The following is a 17,906-nucleotide window of genomic DNA, read 5'->3' as shown; positions in this document are numbered from 1 at the left end:
GGTTGGTAGTGGCTTTAATCCCAGCACTCGGGAGGCAGAGGCAGGTGGATCTCTATGAGTTCGAGGCCAGGCCGGACTATGTAGTGAGTTCCAGGAAAGGCTCCAAAGCTATGCAGAGAAATCCTGTAAATAGTTTTGGTATGCCAGTAACTGGTGGGGAAGGAAGCTATACCAAGTTCCATGGATTATTACACTAAAAGAAATCCCAGCATGTGCTTTTAACTGGAGGGAAAAGCAAACCAACTCTGCTACTAATAATACTGAACTTGCTAGCCATTTTCAAGGGCAAAGCTTTCAAAGTCCTAAAGAACTTGTGTACACATTTAAAACATGATAAACTTTTCTTTATCAGCCAGATTGTCGTTAAGTGTCCCACCCCAAATTCAGAAATAATAAAATAGTATTAAAGTGTTTACCTGAATGAGCTTGAGACAGGTAAGTTTCTGTTCCAGAGTTTCAATTCTAACCATAAGCCGGGATAAACTAAGAACCTGATTCTTATCGGAGAGGCCCTCACCATTTTCCATCAGTGCTTCCAGCTCTCCATCCACCTACCACAGCAAAGAGAATATCTAGTTAGAAAACAAGTACAATCCAGTCACTTACTCAACAACCTGAGAAAATACTCAGATCACAGGAAGGAACTAGGCCATTAGCCTAGCTGAGGGGGACACAGGGAACACACAACACAAACACACACACACACTCACACACAGCCATGCCTGTATTATGAACACTGAAAGTTGAAACCAAATACTCTGAACTCCTCAAGGCCAGGCTAGGCTACTCTGTCTCAAGGCAAGCAAGCAGGGAAGGAAGCAAAGAAAGGCATAAACACAACGTCTGATAACATAAAATCTACTGGTGAAATATAAATTAGCTAGGAATGCTGGCGCACACCTTTAATCCCAGCACTGTAGAGGCAGAGGCAGGCAGACTGAGTTCCAGAACAGAGAAACCCTGTCTCAAAAAACCTAAATAAATAGATAAATATAATTAATCTGAAAAGCATTTCATTCACTCATCGGCTATGTGAATAAGAAATTATTTAAGGCCTGGGGATATGGGTCAGTGGCAAAATGCCTCCCTAACATATACAAGGCTCTGGATTTAATTCCCCAGCACACAGCATTACTGGGCATGGTGAATCAGGCCTAATCCAAGATCTCAGGAAGTTGAAGCAGGAGATTTTCAAGTTTTGAGGCCAGCCCAGGATACACAATAAGTGCCAGGTCAGTGACATGGCTCAGAGTGTAAAGACACCCGGCTCCATGTCTAACAAACTGAGTTCTATCCCACCTGGTGCAAAAAGAAAACAAATGCCTGCAAACTGTCGTCAGACTTCGCCAGGCACACTCCTATCCACACGTTTCCCCACCCACCCAACGCCCCCAACAAACAAGGAAAAGAAAAAGAGGGGAAAAAAGGATGAGAAAGGTAAGCGAAGCAGGAAAAGAGATTCTGTCATTCAAGTATATATACTTCTAGATGCTAAGATGGAGTTTAAGATAAATGTAAAATTTAAAGACTGCCCTATTGAGCTGGAGAGATGGCTCAGCAGTTAAAAGCCCTAGGTGCTCTTCCAGAGGACCCACACGGAGATTCACAACAGTATGTAACTCTAATTTCAGGGAATCCAATGCTTTCCTCCAGCCTCCACAGGCACTAGACACACAAGCAGGCAAAACACTCATACACATAAAAATAATGTTCTTTAAAAAGCCGTCCTAGCCAGATGTGGTGGCACGCCTCTAATCCCAGCTCGGAGGCAGGCAGGTAGATCTCTGTGAGTTCCAGGCCAGACTAGTCTACAGAGCAAGTTCTAGGACAGCTAGGGCTACACAGAGAAACCCTGTCTTTAAAACCAGAACAAGCAAACAAAACAAAACAAAGTGCTGTCCTTAAGGGAGATAAAGAACAAGTCATATGAGATGAAAATATAAAATAAAAAAACCCAAAGCATTGCTAACAATACAAAACCGTTATGTCTCCTTTGACCAGCAATTCCACTAAGAATAAAACATAGAAAACCTTCTGCACAGATGTACCAGGAAATGCCTAGTCACATTCATGATGGCAAAAACAAACCACCCAAATGTGTCTAACAGTTAAATGAATTGGTATGTTTATTCAATGAAAACAAATGGGCAGGGTAAATAGCTCAGAAGGTAAATGTGTTTGCTGCCGTGCCTGATGACCTGAGTTTGATACCTGGAACCCACTTGTAAATAGAGAGCAGACTCCTGCAGACTATCTATAACCTTCATGTGGAGTGTGTTTGCATACATACAATCCTGAACAGAGACAAGCTTAGAAAAAGTATGAGCCAAGGAATTTTAAGCATACTTTAGAAGTTCCCAGTACTCTATTCTAATCTCTATTAAAATGAAATAAAAACTGCCAGCCAGCCGGGTGATGGTGGTGCACGCCTGTAATCCCAGCACTTGGGAGGTAGAGGCAGGTGGATCTCTGTGAGTTCGAGGCCAGCCTGGGCTACAGAGTGAGTTCCAGGAAAGGTGCAAAGCTACACAGAGAAACCCTGTCTCAAAAAACCCGGAGAAAAAAAAAAAAGCTGCCAGCCATACCACTTTTCCAAAATTATTTCACCAACACCTGGATTGTCCTTTTACATTAAAATCAAAAAGCTATTTCCTTAAAACTTATCCTAGGGGGCTGGAGAGATGGCTCAGAGGTTAAGAGCCACTGACTGCTCTTCCAGAGGTCCTGAGTTCAATTCCCAGCAACCACATGGTGGCTCACAACCATCTGTAATGAGATCTGGTGCCCTCTTCTGGTCATACATGCTGTATACATAATAAATAAATAAATCTTAAAAAAAAAAAATTCTCCTAAAATCTGAACAGACGGCATGCTTACCGAGTCCTTCTTCCGAGAGCGCTCCTTTTTCATCTTCCCTCCTGCTGCTCGGATGCTGACTCGGTTCTCTCCGCCCAAGTAACCCCGGCAGTTGGCTGACCCACAGAAACATTTCTGGGCTTCTTTGCTGTTAATGAATGAACTCAGTTATGGAAAGTAAAGAATGGGAAAGTGACAGCGTGGTAATTCATACCAACCTACAGGAAACGTAAAATATGTACTAACTTTAAGAGACTCTCACAAACCTACGTCTAATAGAAATGTTCAAAATCTGCTTGTAAAACACACTGCTTCCTTTTTCCACCACCACCCCTTCTCTCAATTTCTGTGTGCATGCGACAGAGAGACAGAGATAGACAGACAGACAGACAGACAGACAGGAGATTCAATCCATAAGTTTCACAAGTTGGACAAGAATCCTACTGGTAAGCTTTATTCCAAGTTCTTTTCCTACTTTCTATTTCTCAGACACTTTCTCCAAGCTGACCAGTCTAGCTCTGACTGTCTCTCTCCTGTGTCAGCCTCTTGTGCATCGGATTATATGCCTGCACCACCTGGACTGGCTTCATCAGTTTCCTAATCTTTTATTACCTGTTAGATAAAACAGGCCAATTACTTAATGATTTCTCAATTTTATCAGACTACTGATGCATGAAAATAAGAGACTATATACATATTTGTGCTAGAAATAAAATTCCCTTATACATCTTAGACAATTATCATTTATGTATCAATGTTTAATTGGTACACCAAAAAGAAATAAGATTCATTTATTAAAAAACATATAGGGTTGAGGATTTAGCTCAGTGGTAGAGCGCTTGCCTAGCAAGCGCAAGGCCCTGGGTTCGATCCTCAGCTCCACATACATACATACATACATACATACATAAATGGATAAATAAATAAATAAATAGTGAGTGAGTAAGTAAGTAAATAAAATACAGTATCATCAGGACACTCAAAAGGAAACATTTGATTTAAAAACTTATCACATAGGATAACCTCCTGTCATATCAAATATAATAATAATTAATTAATTAAAACCATAGAAACAAGGAAAGTGGTGGAAAAGAATACTGACTTAACTCTACAGGTCTGGATAGAAACCACCTCTGCAATTTTGTGCCCAAAGTTACCAGAAGAAAACATGAATATTTTAAAAGTACATGGACAGATTTAAAGTGAGAGTGAGAGAGAGTGAGAGAGAGAGAGAGAGAGAGAGAGAGAGAGAGTGTGTGAAGAGACAAGAGTACCAATGAGAGAGAAAAAAGTGTTTTATAAACAAAGCAGGGATTCATGAACATGTCCAGTTAGTTCCTTTGCCCTCAGAAAAGGAAAACACAAGAGAAACAGTGTGAATCCTACACAGAACCTGGATGGTAACTTATCTAGTGAGTACATGACGAGAACAGCAGGTAGTCAGAACAGAAACACTGCTTGGCATGTGTCATGGTTTATAAGGAGACAGTCTCAGAACTGGACTGACTCTGACACAGGAACTATGTGAACGGACAACTGGGAAAGCATCACTACCGAGAAAAGTACCACTGATAAAACATTGGACAAAGAAAGACAATTACATCTTCACCTAAGAGGAAACTGAATCTCTGTGCCTTTTAATATAAGCATCAAAAGCTATCAATCACAAAGATATAATCTGGGGAGGAGGAAATGGCAGTTTTATAGTTTACTCGAAATTTCCACCCTTAAACTTTATTGCTTTTATTTATTTTTGATCCTTTTGCTTTTTGAGTGTGGGGAAAACAAGTGTGTACCACTTTGTCTTGCTAAAATAACAGTCCCACTCTAGAGCCCTGACTGGCTTGGAATTGATTATGCAGCATGCAGACCCAGACTAGCCTTGAACTCAGAGTCTACCTGCCTTGACCTCCCAACTGCTGGAATCAAAGTAGTACACCACCACACCCGGCCTTCAAAAAGTTATTTATTTTTTATTTTATGTGCATTTGTGTTTTGTTTGCATGTATGTCTGTGTGAGGGTGTTGGATCCTTTGATCTAACTGGAGTTACAGACAGTTGTGAGCTGCCATGTGAGTGCTGGGAACGAACCCAAGTTCACTGGAAGAGCAGCCAGTGCTCTTAACCCCTGAGTCATCTCTCCAGCTCCCAAAAGGTATTAGTAAGTGCTATGGATATCACTCTGTATAAATAAAGTGCTGATTGGCCAGTAGCCAGACAGGAAGGATAGGGTAGGCGGGACAAGGAAGAGGAGAAAGTGGGGAACAAGAAGGCTGGGAGGAGACACTGCCAGCCGCAGCCATGAGAAGCAACGTGTAAAGACACTGGTAAGCCACAAGCCACGTGGCAAAGTATAGATTAATAGAAATTTGCTAAATATAAGAGTAAGAGCTAGATAATGGTAGGCCTGAGCTAATGGCCAAACAGTTTAAATAATATAAATGTCTGTATGATTATTTTATACATGGGTTGTGGGGCTGCCGGGGGCTTGGTGGCGCCTGGAGAGAAGCTCTCCAGCTACAAATAAGAGTACAATATAAGTCAAACAAAATTAGACAAGAGTGGATAAATGACAGATAAATAAGGATACTATTCTCGTCACACATGTATGTTCAGAGTTGGCGTTTCTATAATGAATTAGTTTTCTTCTTTCGGTTTTTGTTTTGTTTTTTTTTTTTGAGAAAGGTTCTCATCTAGGTGAGGCTGTCCTAAACTTGATTCATAGGCAAGAATGGCCTTGAACTTCTGATCCTACTGCCTCCACCTCCTACAATCAGCAGCTCTCAACCTGTGGGTCATGACCCCTTTGGGGAGTCAAACAACCCTTTCACAGGGGTCGCCTAAGACCACTGGAAAACACATATCTTTACATTATGATTCATAAAAGTAGCAAAATTACAGTCATGAAGTAGCAACGAAAGTAACTGTATGGTTGGGGGTCACCACACATGAGGAACTACAGAGGGTTGCAGTATTAGGAAGGTTGAGAACCACTGCCCTACATGATGGGATTCCAGGCATGCACCACCACACTCCATTTTTTATTCAGTGCTAGGAATCAAAACCAGGGATTTCTGCATGGAAGGAAAGCACTCTATCAACTGAATACATCCTCAGTGCTATAGTAAAGTTTTATTATATTGAGTTCAGAGGAATATTACATAGTTCCTATACTGTAAATTCCTTAGTGGCCAGAAAAATCACATGATAGAAAAAAAAAATGATGGTATACTACAGATGAGAATTGATAGTATATATAACTTGTGAGTAATTCACATGAGAATTTTATATCTCTGTATCTGAACATCTATTTTCCATATCAGAAGCAGCAAAACAGATCAAAACCATTACTTACCCGTATCTTTGGAATTGATAGTCGAATGTTAACTCTGAGCCTGAAGGAACTAGTTTGGTGGTAAAAAATCCAACCCTCAGTTGTCCATTCACAGTCCACTGAAATGTTTTGAAGAGAATAGACATTAGTAACTGACTAATGTTTGTGCATGCATATGTATAAAGACCATCATCATCTAAGTGAATTATGCATATTTTATGTAATCCAGTGTTTTTCTCAAAGCAAATGGGTTGATTTTTCCTTAAATAAACTAACCAACATATCATTCAGTATCTATAAACTGCCTATAATATGAACTGCTGCTGGATGGAGACTGTAGCTAAATGGACAGACAGCACATGACCAGCAAACACAAGACCTTGTATTGACTCTCTAGCACAGCAAACAGGAAAAACAAAAACAAACAAACAAAAAAAAAATGAAAAACTGCTGCTTTTTTAAACTTACATTTACATGTATGAAAGCTCATTTAGTCTTTAAAAAAAAAAAAAAAAAAAAAAAAAAACCAGGTAGGGGATTCTTGGTGTCACTAAGTATCACAACCTGAGTTCAAACCCAGTACCACACCTAGGTCTTCTACAAGAATAGAAAGCGCTCTTAACTGCTGAGCCGCATCTCCAAACCATCTTCTACTTTGAAGCAGGGTGTCTCTTGTTTTTACCACTTAGTCACAGGCTAGCTGACCCACAAGTTCCCAGGTCATTCCCGCCTGCACTTCTCACCTTGCTATAGGAGCGCTAGGATTACAGATGCCAACTAGCACATCTCACTTTTGAAATTGTGGAGTTCAGATATCCAAACTCAGATAGGTCACCAGGCATGTACAACAAGTACTTTCTTAACTAAGCTAATTTCCTCCTTATCCTCCATTGCTTATTTAACTTGGAATTTCTTTCTTTTTATTTTTTTAAGAATTTTATTTTATTCTGTGTATGAGTGTTTTGCCTCCAAGTATGCCCATGGAGGTCAGACAAAGGCTAGAGTTATAAGCACTGTGAAGCACCGTGTGGTACTAGGAATTGAACCCTCAACCCATGCAAGAACAAGTGCTCTTAACTGCTGAGCTATCTCTCCAAGTCCTTAACCTTGAATTTCTCATCCCTCTCTATTTTGGCTATTTGTGCCACATAAATGTTATAAAACAGTCCAATTGGCACCTGAAGTCCTTTTTTTTTTTTTTTTTTTTTTTAAGATTTACTATGCCTACAAGTCAGAAGAGGGCACTAGATCTCATTACTGATGGTTGTGTGAGCCCCCATGTGGTTGCTGAAACTTGAATCCAGGCCCTCTGGAAGAGCAGCCAATGCTTTTAACCTCTGAGCCATCTCTCCAGCCTGGCACCTGAAGTCTTGATAAGGAATCTGAATACAGAAGGCTGGAGAGATGGCCCAATGGTTAAAGAGCACTTGCTGTCCTACTAAAGGACCAAGTTCACCTCCCAGCATCCACATCCAGCCACTCATAACTTCCTGTAATTCAAACTCCATGGAATCCAATGTCTCTCTTCTGGCCTCCATGGACACTCAGGTACAAGTTGCTTATACTCACACAGACATTCACACTACACATAAATAAATATAAATCTCTTTTTAAAGAAAAAGGAGTCAGGCCTAGTAGTACATGCCTTTAATCCCAGCACTTAGGAGGCAGAGGCAGGCAATCACTGAGGCCAACTGGTCTACAAGGCAAGTTCCAGACCAGCTAAGGCTGTACATAGTGAGACCCTGTCTCAAAAGAAGAGGGGCTGGAGAAGAACAACAGGAGAAGAAGGAAAAGGAAGAAAAAGGTGGAGAGGAAAGGCTGGAAAGATGGCTCACTGTCAAGAGCATTAGCTTTCTGCCATAGGACTAGGGTTCAATTTCCAGAAACCATATGGTAGCTCACACTATCTCTAACTCCAGTCCCAGGTAAATTGGACACACTCCTTCTGAACTCTGTAGGCACTGCACACACCTAGTGCACAGACAGACGTGCAAGCAAAACACCTACAGACATAACAAATTTTAAAACAAAAAAAAAAATTAATTACAAAAAAAGAATCTGAATATAACAATAACCATTGGACTTTGTGAAAATTCAGATGTAAGTCTATATTGTGGCATTTTTGAAATAGAATCTAAAATAATTATAGGCAAGGAAACAATCAAATGTAACAATTTCAGGGCTGAATTTTAGACTTGAAAATTACAGCAGTAAAAATTATATGCTGGCAAGATGACTCATCAGGTAAAAGCATTTGCTTGTAAGCAGTCAACTGAGTTGAATCCCATGTACCCATGGTAAAAGACTCAACTCCTACAAGATTGCCTCCAACCTCTACAAGCATATGGGTACACACACACATATGCATGCACACACGTGACAACATAAATGTTACTTTAAAAAAGTAAATATAATTATAGTAAAGTCTTTTGATTCATTAAAATTTCCTTGGATATTATTATTGAGTTATAGTTATTACACACTACATTAAATAAACACTTGGAGAAGGTAGGTGAGGGATGGTATATGGACATACACTACTATTTTTGCAACGCTATTATTTTTGTATTTTTATAAATCTAAATTTATTCCAAAACAAAAATAAAGTAAAACAAAAAAAAAAAATTAAAAGAGTACCTCTAATACGGAAATTAAAATTAATGGTCAAAATAGCAATCTTGAATAAATATTTCCAATTTTAAATAAATTTACATCAACTTACTTTTTGGGTTTCACAGTTTGGCTCACAGCTATGATTCATGAAACGAGAGCAATTCCCTTTTTGAGTGGCATCTATAATCTGGGGGAAAGAAGAGTTTTTAAATGAGATCTTAAAATATCCATGCATTTTGAAAAAGAAAGCCTTAAGGCAATTTTAAGGTAAAAAACACATACATCCCTTTGCTTCTTACCCTATCTTAGAGAACTTTCTATAACAAAGTAAAAAATGGCTAATTGTTTTTTTGGAAGAGTTGCTAAATACAGATAGTTTAAAGGCAAAATTATCTCTTGTGGCAGTCAGTGTTTGCCTAGAATGTAGAAATCCTGGGTTCAACCATCAATACTTACTTCATAAAACCAGGCACAGTAATCCTAGAAACTGAAACAGAGGCAGGAGGATCACAAGTTCAAGGTCATCCTGAAGTACTTACCAAGTCATAGGCCACAGTGTCTCATGCCTATAATCCCAGCACTTGGGAGGTAGGGCAGGAGGACCACTAAGCATCCAAGCCAGTCTACTGAGTTCTAGGTAAGCAAAACTACAAAGTGAGATCCTGCCTCAAAAACAAGACAGAAAATAATGTCTTGTCTCTCTTACCTACTTTTAGCTATTTCTTATATTTTACGGCATTTCAATCTCATATGTGAAATAACTCCTTTTAAAACAAGTGCTGTGCCATAGTTCAGTAGCTCTACAACTTGAGTATATGTTCAAATGCCCTGGAGGAGAAATCTGAGAGGCCACACTGAGGGTGTCAATGAGGGTTTAGAGGTAGGTCCCTAGATTTAGCATTTCTACCTTGACTATAGAGGCAAATAGAAGGATCTAATAATGCAAAAGACTGGCCGGGTGGTGGAGGCGGCGGCGCACGCCTGTAATCCCAGCACTCGGGAAGCAGAGGCAGGTGGATCTCTGTGGTGAGTTCGAGGCCAGCCTGGTCTACAGCAAGTTCCAGGACAGCCCCCAAAGCTACAGAGAAATCCTATCTCGAAAAAAACAAAAACAAACAAAAAAAAAGCAAAAGATTTCGTTAACATGTCATTTCTCACAAAAAATGTTGAGAAACTTTTTGTAGAGTTATTTGTATCAACAAGTAACACACTCATGAATATCACTTTTAAATATGACAGACATTTCTAAATATCTCAGCATTAAAATGTAACACACATAAAAACGTTCTGGGGAATCATCTATGATTTGTAAAGTTGTCATATGAAGCATGTATGCTTGTATTTATTGATAAACATCACTTTCACCCATTCTTTAATAAACAAATGGAAACTATATATTGTTCTGATCCTTTCTGTTTTGTTTTGAGGCAGAGTTTTACACAGCACAAGCTGGCCTCAAATTCCCTAGATAGATGAAGATGGTTTTGAATTCCTGATCTCCTGCCCCCATCTCACAAGTGCTGAAATTATAGGTCCTGGTTACCATGGTTGGCAATTTTGTTCATCTCTTCTAGCATCAATTTTTGTTACTTTAATGACAAATCAGTATACCACACACACACACCCCATCCCCAATGCAACAGTGTTCATATCTGTTCCAAAATAAACACATACATGCTGCTCACCTCATCATTTTTCAGGGCCATGAAATAGTAGTGGATGTTTTTGTTCCGTGCATATTCTTTCACCCGGGCTTTAAACTCTTTATGATCAAGTACCTCTCCACAGTATTCCAGAACAAAGGTGTTCCTACAAAACAATGAAAGAATAGCACTTACAGCCTAGGAACTATACTGGAAATTAACAAATCCAAACAAAACTAGTAAGAAATATTGAAAAATATTTATCATGTACTCAAATGCCCAGGCTGGCCTTGAACCTGAGATCCCCCTGCCTCAGTCACTTGAGTAGCAAGACAATAGGCAAACATCACCTATTGCTTTCCTAAAATACCTCTTTCCTTTAAAAGACCATTGAGTCTAAGAAACTTTTATACATACTTCCAAGAGGCATATTCTTTCTCTATCTACATATTAAAACAAATGTTTGTGCTGAGAAGCTCACCAGTAACGTACATATTTGGTATTATGCAAGGCCCCGAGTTAACCCTTCAGCACCACTTGGGCACGCACACACTTAAGCACAGTTTGGTTTTTTTTTTTCTGGTTTTTCGAGACAGGGTTTCTCTGTAACTTTGGTATAACTTTGGAGTCTGTCCTGGACTAGCTTTGTAGACCAGGCTGGCCTCGAACTCACAGAGATCCACCTGCCTCTGCCTCCCGAGTACTGGGATTACAGGCGTGCGCCACCACCACCCAGCCAAGCACAGTTTTAGTATAGCTTACAAACATCAAGTTGGTCATTCACAGCTAGGAAAGAGCACTGAACAAACTATGACACTGAAAATGGTCAGGAAACATTACATACAGCTGCAGCCCCTGTTGCCCTTATTTTCAGGGTTCTTTAATGATAATGAAAGTCAAATCTGTCTCTGGCTTCTTGGCTGGTCTCACTGCCCAGAACAAGTATCAGGAATTTTCATAAAGCAGCTGTACAAAAATGGCAATGAAGGCCAGGCATAGTGGTGGCACACGCCTTTAATCCCAGCACTCGGGAGGCAGAGGCAGGCGGATCTCTGTGAGTTCGAGGCCATCCTGGTCTACAAAGCGAGTTCCAGGAAAGGCGCAAAGCTATACAGAAATCCTATCTAGAAAAACCAACCAACAAAAAGAAAGAGTGAAGGACAAACTTTACTCTTACAGAAGTGAATTGTCCAGGGGCCTGTATAAATATACCAAAGGTTTAGATAAATGACAACTACGATGGGTACCTAACCTATGGGATAGTAAAGATTAACACTGATGAGCTCAACTGGCAAATTACAAATCTTGGACCAAGGAATGAAAGAATAATTAATTCTCTAATGAGACAACTAGAGACCTGACATCTTTTATATATATAGATGTTTTTATTTTATGTGACTAGTGCTTTGTGTAAATATATATCTGTGTACCATGTGCATGCCTGGTGCTGAAGTCAGAAAAGGGCACCAGGGTTACAGATGGTTGTTAGCTGCTAAGTGGGTGCTGGACCCCAAACCCTGGTCCACTGAAAGAACAAGTGCTTTTAACCACTGAACCATCGCTCCAGCCAGATGTCTGACTTTTTTTAAAAATGTGATCCTGGCTGGAAAAAAACAAAAACAAAACCATATAAATTAAAAAGGGAGGAAAAGGAACAATTGCATACAAATAAAATTCAGCTGGGCGAAGTGGCATGAGTATTAAATCCCAGCAACTTGGAGGCAGAGGCAGTGGATCCCTGTGAATTCAAGGCCAGCCTGGTCTACACTATGAGACCCTGTCTTAATAAACCACAAAATTCAAGTAGGCACAGAAAAATATAGCCAATAAATATAGTTTTGTAATAGCCCATGACAAACATGTTTAGATTTTAGTAATAACAACCTAATAACTAAACCTAAAGAGTTAAATTATCATCTTTATAATCAATATTTAAGGAGCTAGAGAGATGGCTCAGCAATTAAGAACACTGGCCGTTCTTCCGGAGGACCAACGTTCATCTCCCAGCAACCAAAATGACAGCTCACAACCATCCCTAAATTCCAATTCCATGGGATCCAATGCACTCATCTGACTTCTTCTGGCACTAGGCACACAACTGGTACATATCAAGGCAAAACATCCATACATATAAAGTAAAAATAACCAAGCCTGGGCCAGAAGGTGGCAAATGCCTTTAATCCCAGCACTCAGGAGGTAGAGGCAGGTGGACCTCTGTGAGTTTGAGGCCAGCCTGGTCTACAGAGCTAGTCCAGGACAGGCTCCAAAGTTACACAGAGAAACCCTGTTTCAAAAAAAAAAAACCAAAAAACAAAAATGGGTTTTTTTTCTTTTTTTGATTTGAACAGCATTTCTCTGTGTAGCTTTAGCCTGCCCTGGAACATACTTTGTAGACCAGGCTGGCCTTAAACTCAGAGATCTGCCTGGCTCTCTCTGCCTCCTGAGTGCCAGGATTAAAGGCATGCACCACAACCACCTGGCCAAAACAGAACTTATTTATTTTTCTAGAAATCAATTTAACAAACTAGTTATTAACTAGTCATTCTACATAACAGCCATTACTAAACACCACTGAAATAAATCCTTTTCCTATAAAATACCTAATCAAATTCAGTAACACAAAAACGAAGTGAAAGGAGACTGAAACAAAACTTACGAAGGAAGGTCCTTGGCAGCTCTTAGACCCCAGCCTTTCTTTTCTGTAAGTATGACCTCCACATCCGCATGCTGCTTTCTCTGAAACCGTCTATTCGAACAATAGTCTCCATTTGGACATCGAGAGGAGCTGAAATGAGAAATAGATAAAAGATAATTCTTTAAATACCATAAAGAATTTTAACATCTTTGCAAGATATCCCATTATTATTGCATAGTTTATTTGTGGCTAACCAATGACCCTTACTCAATATTATCACTGCCATCACAAAAGAAATCCTTAGAATTCAGTGTCTATATTGCTCCTGAGGGAACATACCCACAATATAGTCTAGCCATTTGATCATCCAAAGAAAAACTTGCCTGCCACTTTCAGATGTCTAGACTACAATTCTCATCTGTACATAATCTTTGAATACATTGACAGTTACTAGACTTGCTAATCAGAGCTGCACCTTATTAAACTTTTATGTTATCACGTATATGTTGTCTGACCACACAGTTATTAATATTCTTTAAATTATATTTATTTATTTATCTTGCATGCATGTAGAAATTAGAGTACAACTCTAGAAGTCAGTTCTCTCCTTCCATTATGTAGAAGCCAGGAAATCAACACTCAGCTCATGAGGCTTCATAAGGACCTTTACCCACTGAGCCATCTTGCCAGCCCAGTTACTAATTTTCCACCAACAGACACTTCATATGAATCTTATTTTGCTGAAGTTTAACTTATTTTGTTTAAATGCACTTCCTTTTACTTCTGTTCAATTTGGTCTTTTGAATGCAACTACATACATGTACGTACGTACACACACACACACACACACACACACACCCCACATACACACACACACAAAACACAAAATTAAAAATAGAAATAAGGGTTGGAGACATGGCTCAGTGGTTAAGAATACTGGCTGCTCTTCCAGAGGACCCGAGTTCAATTCCCAACACCAACATGGCAGCTCACAACTGTCTGCCACTCCAGTTCTGGGAGATCTGATACCTGCACACAGACATACACGCAAGCAAAACACCAATACACATTTAAAACAAATTTTTTTAATGTTTTAAAAATTAGAAATAAAGGTGTGTTTTCTTATTTTTCTGAAATATTTGTGTGTGTGTGAAACTATAACAGGAACAAAAATAAAAGCTAAACTTTGCTGCAAAATTTTTTTTCACTAACATTAAAAATAAAGAGCCCTGGAATGGAGTGGTAGCTCATTCCTATAATCCCAGCATTGAGGAACCATAGCGAGGCAATTTCCTAGAGTTTGAAGCTAATCTGGACTACACAGTAAGTTTATGGGCAAACTGGGCTATAAAGCCATAACTGTCTCATCAAAATAGAAAAAAAAGAAGGTACCTACTTACTATGTAGGACTGGCTGGCCTCAAATCTCACAGAGATTTGCCTGTCTCTTCTTCTAAGAGCTGGGATAAAAAGTGTGCACTGCCTAGACTAATTTTCCCATGTTAAAATAATCAGGCTGGAGAGATGAACCAGTTTTTCTTTCAGAGAATTTAGGTTCAAATGTCAGCACATACATGGTAGCTAACAACCATCTATAACTCCAGTTCCAGGGCCTCTTCTTTTGGCTTCCACAGGCACCAGGCATGTTCTTAGATATAAACGCAGGCAAAAACATCCATACACATAAAAAATAAGAAAAAAGAATTTTCCATCAACCAAATTAATTTTTAAAAACTATCAAGCCAGGCAGTGAAGAAGCACGTCTTTAATTCCAGCACTTGGAAGGCAGAGGCATGCAGATCTCTGTAAATTCAAGGCTAGCCTAGTCTACAGAGCAAGTTCCAGGACAACCAGGTCTACATAGAGAAACCCTTATCTCAGAAAACCAAGGGAAAAGGGGGGGGGGGGGGAGCTGGACAGATGGCTCAGTGGTTAAGAGCACTGATTGCTCTTCTAGAGGACCCAGGTTCAACTCCCAGCTCCCAGCTGTCTGTAACTGCAGTTCCAGGTTACCTGACATCCATGGCAAAGCACCAATGCACATAAAATTACAAAGAAAAGAAACTAAACTATCAAACATTTTTAGTCAGGCATGGTGGTACACAACTTCAATCCTAACACTGAGAGGCAGAGAGGCAGGTGAATCTCATGAGTTCTAGGCCTCAGTAGTCTACATAGCAAGTTTCAGACCAGACAAGGATATATATACTCTGTCTCAAACAACAATTAAAAAAAAGAAAAAGGAAACATTTTGAATGCAGACATATTTAACATTTTATAAATTATAATAATTAAGTATATACCAGCAGGAAATTAATTACTATGGTCAATTATGAACAGAAAACCTAATGTAGTTAAGGAAAAAAAAATTAGGTAGGTTTGACTGGGCGATGGTGGCACATGCCTTTAATCCTAACACTCAGGAGGCAAAGACAGGTGGAACTCTGTGTTCTAGGCTAGCCTGGTCTACATATAGAGCAAGATCCAGGACAGTCAGAGCTACAAAATAGAAAAACCCTATTTTGAAAAGAAAAACACAAAAACAAAAACACCTCCCCCTCGGAAAAAAATTAGATAGGCTTGTATGTGAAATTCTGATTAGGTCTGATTATCCAAAAGTATACATAGTATGTTTGTTTTTACACACACACACACACACACACACACACACACACACACACACACACACATATGCCTATGTTGCACATATTAGTATTTCTGGGAAAACTATGAAGAGGTATTTCACCTTTTGCATTTTCAAATTTTCATGTTTTGTTTTATAATCAAAGTGTAAAATCTAGTCCTCGGGGCATAAGCATTACGAAAGTAAAAGGAGGACTGAATGAAAGGGAGTAGCAGCTGAGCATGGTGACACACAAGCCTTAACCAGCACTCAGGAGGCAGAGGCAGAGGCTGCCATCTCTGTGTGTGAGGCCAGCTTGGTCTCTATAGGGAGTTCCAGGGGAGCCAGAGCTACATAATAGATCTTATTTCAAAAAGGCCAAAAAAAAAAAAAAGAAAAAAAGAAAGGGGCTAGAGAGATGGCTCAGAGGTTAAGAGCTGCTTTTCCAGAGGTCTTGAGTTCAATTCCCAGCAACCACATGGTGGCTCACAACCATCTGTAACGAGATCTGGTGCTCCCTTCTCACCTGCAGGCAGAACATTTTGTGTACATAATAAACAAATGAATCTTAAAAAAAAAAAAGAGAGAAAGAATAGTAATAGAATATTAATAATAGCAACAGAACTGTTTTGTTTAGAACTTATGTGCCAGATGCTATCATCTAATGAGCAATGCAGGCGAATTTGTCTTATCCATTTTCTATTAAACACAGGAGATTTTATTGCTTACAAATACTCACATGTAGGGGGGAAAGTTTAAAATTATATCCTTAGTTATTTTTCATATTAAGAGACACATACTGAAGAGCAGAGCATTTTACTTACCATTCAATCATGAGGAGACGATTAAGACAATCTTCTCCACACGCTATTTCACCTTGAGCTCTTTCATCTTTAGAAAGAGGTGTGCACTCACACTGCATTCGCTTAATGTCCCGATGAGATTTATTCTTCTTTCTATTGGGTGAATTTTCATAAAACTTAGTTACATTAAGTCTCCTGAAGAGAATATATTCAATCAAATAAATGCTAAATCTCAGTTTCAAGTTTATTTCTATGAGTCTACCACTCAAAAGGAAGGCCACACTAAGCTGGAAACAGACGAGTTCAAGACCAGCCTGGACTGTCAGAGCAAGACTCTATCCTCCTATACCCCCCCCCCCAACTCCATCCCACTAACCACCCACCCAAAAAAAAGAAAAGAGGAGGATGGGATGATGATGATGATGATGAGCTAGTCATTAGCATTTATTAGATAAAAGCCAGGTGTGGTGACCTATGCCTGTAATCCAAGCTCTTCAGGAGTCTGAGGGAAGGACACAAATTCAAATCCTGGCTAAAACAAGAGTACAAATCCAGCCAGGACAATGTAAACCCTGTGTGGAGCCCAGTCGGTGGGGCATTCCAGAAGCAGAGTCTGGAGAATAAGCGAGCTCAATTAGCAAAGCACTTGCTAGTGTCATACACATAGGTCCTAGGTTCAGCTCCACAGCACCACAGGAAGGAGGGGAAGAAGGGGAAGTCTTGTCATTTTGAAACTCAACCCTTACTTTCTAGTTTAGGTCAGCTAAATCACAGACTCAACAATTTCAAGTCACTTACCAAAATTAGAAAAAATAAAAAATTTGTGATTTTCAAATAATGAGGTGACTGGTTAGCCCAAGTTTGAGAATTAGACCAAAGTAGCATATGCCTATAGTCATAGCACTCTCAGGAATCTAAGGCAAGAAATCTTGGGTTCAAGACCAGTCTGGGCTACATAGCAAGATCTTATTGCAAAAAAAAAGGAATGAGAACTCATGAGGAACAAACAGTTTCGGCTACAGGCTCAAGAAAATAAGAGCAAGTGGTAAATAAAAGTTTGTAAGGGGAGGGGGGGGCGCAAGAGGGGTGATGACTCAGCAGTTAAGAACACTTGCTTTCTCGCAGAGGACCCAGCACCAATGTGGTAGCTTACAGCTGCCCATAACTCCAGTTCCAGTGCCCTCTTCTGGTCTCTAAAAGCATCAGGCATGCAGGCCATGTGCATTTATTCACATAAAATAAAATCTAATTTTTGTTTGTTTTCTGTGTTGTTTTGGTGCCTGGCTCTGCCTTGCTGAGATTAAAGTCGTGAAGGCGTGTACCACCACCGCCCAGCTTTTTTTTTTTTTTTTTTTTTTTTTTGGTAGACTTAAAATACTGTCTCAAAAAAGCCGGGC

At 39.6% G+C, this 17,906-nt stretch overlaps 1 protein-coding gene across 7 annotated transcripts in view; it reads right to left on the bottom strand.

Moving 5' to 3' along the window:
- The window catches only part of Setd2 (SET domain containing 2, histone lysine methyltransferase), a 104,562-nt gene that overhangs the window by 63,294 nt on the left and 23,362 nt on the right, over positions 1–17,906 (bottom strand). For all 7 annotated transcript variants that reach the window (XR_004945410.1, XM_036192186.1, XM_036192189.1 and 4 more), the window contains 7 exons: positions 16,531–16,662; positions 13,106–13,234; positions 10,492–10,615; positions 8,916–8,993; positions 6,212–6,309; positions 2,878–3,004; positions 417–551 (listed from right to left, as the gene is read on the bottom strand). Coding sequence is in view for 6 of the 7 variants with exons in the window: in XM_036192186.1 (XP_036048079.1) it covers positions 417–551; positions 2,878–3,004; positions 6,212–6,309; positions 8,916–8,993; positions 10,492–10,615; positions 13,106–13,234; positions 16,531–16,662 (823 nt within the window). In the remaining variant the exon portion in view is untranslated. The remainder of the gene's footprint in view (positions 1–416; positions 552–2,877; positions 3,005–6,211; positions 6,310–8,915; positions 8,994–10,491; positions 10,616–13,105; positions 13,235–16,530; positions 16,663–17,906) is intronic.

Source organism: Onychomys torridus, chromosome 7 (genome assembly GCF_903995425.1).
Source record: "Onychomys torridus chromosome 7, mOncTor1.1, whole genome shotgun sequence".
NCBI lineage: Eukaryota > Metazoa > Chordata > Mammalia > Rodentia > Cricetidae > Onychomys > Onychomys torridus.
This window is presented reverse-complemented; position numbering and strand designations above follow the sequence as displayed.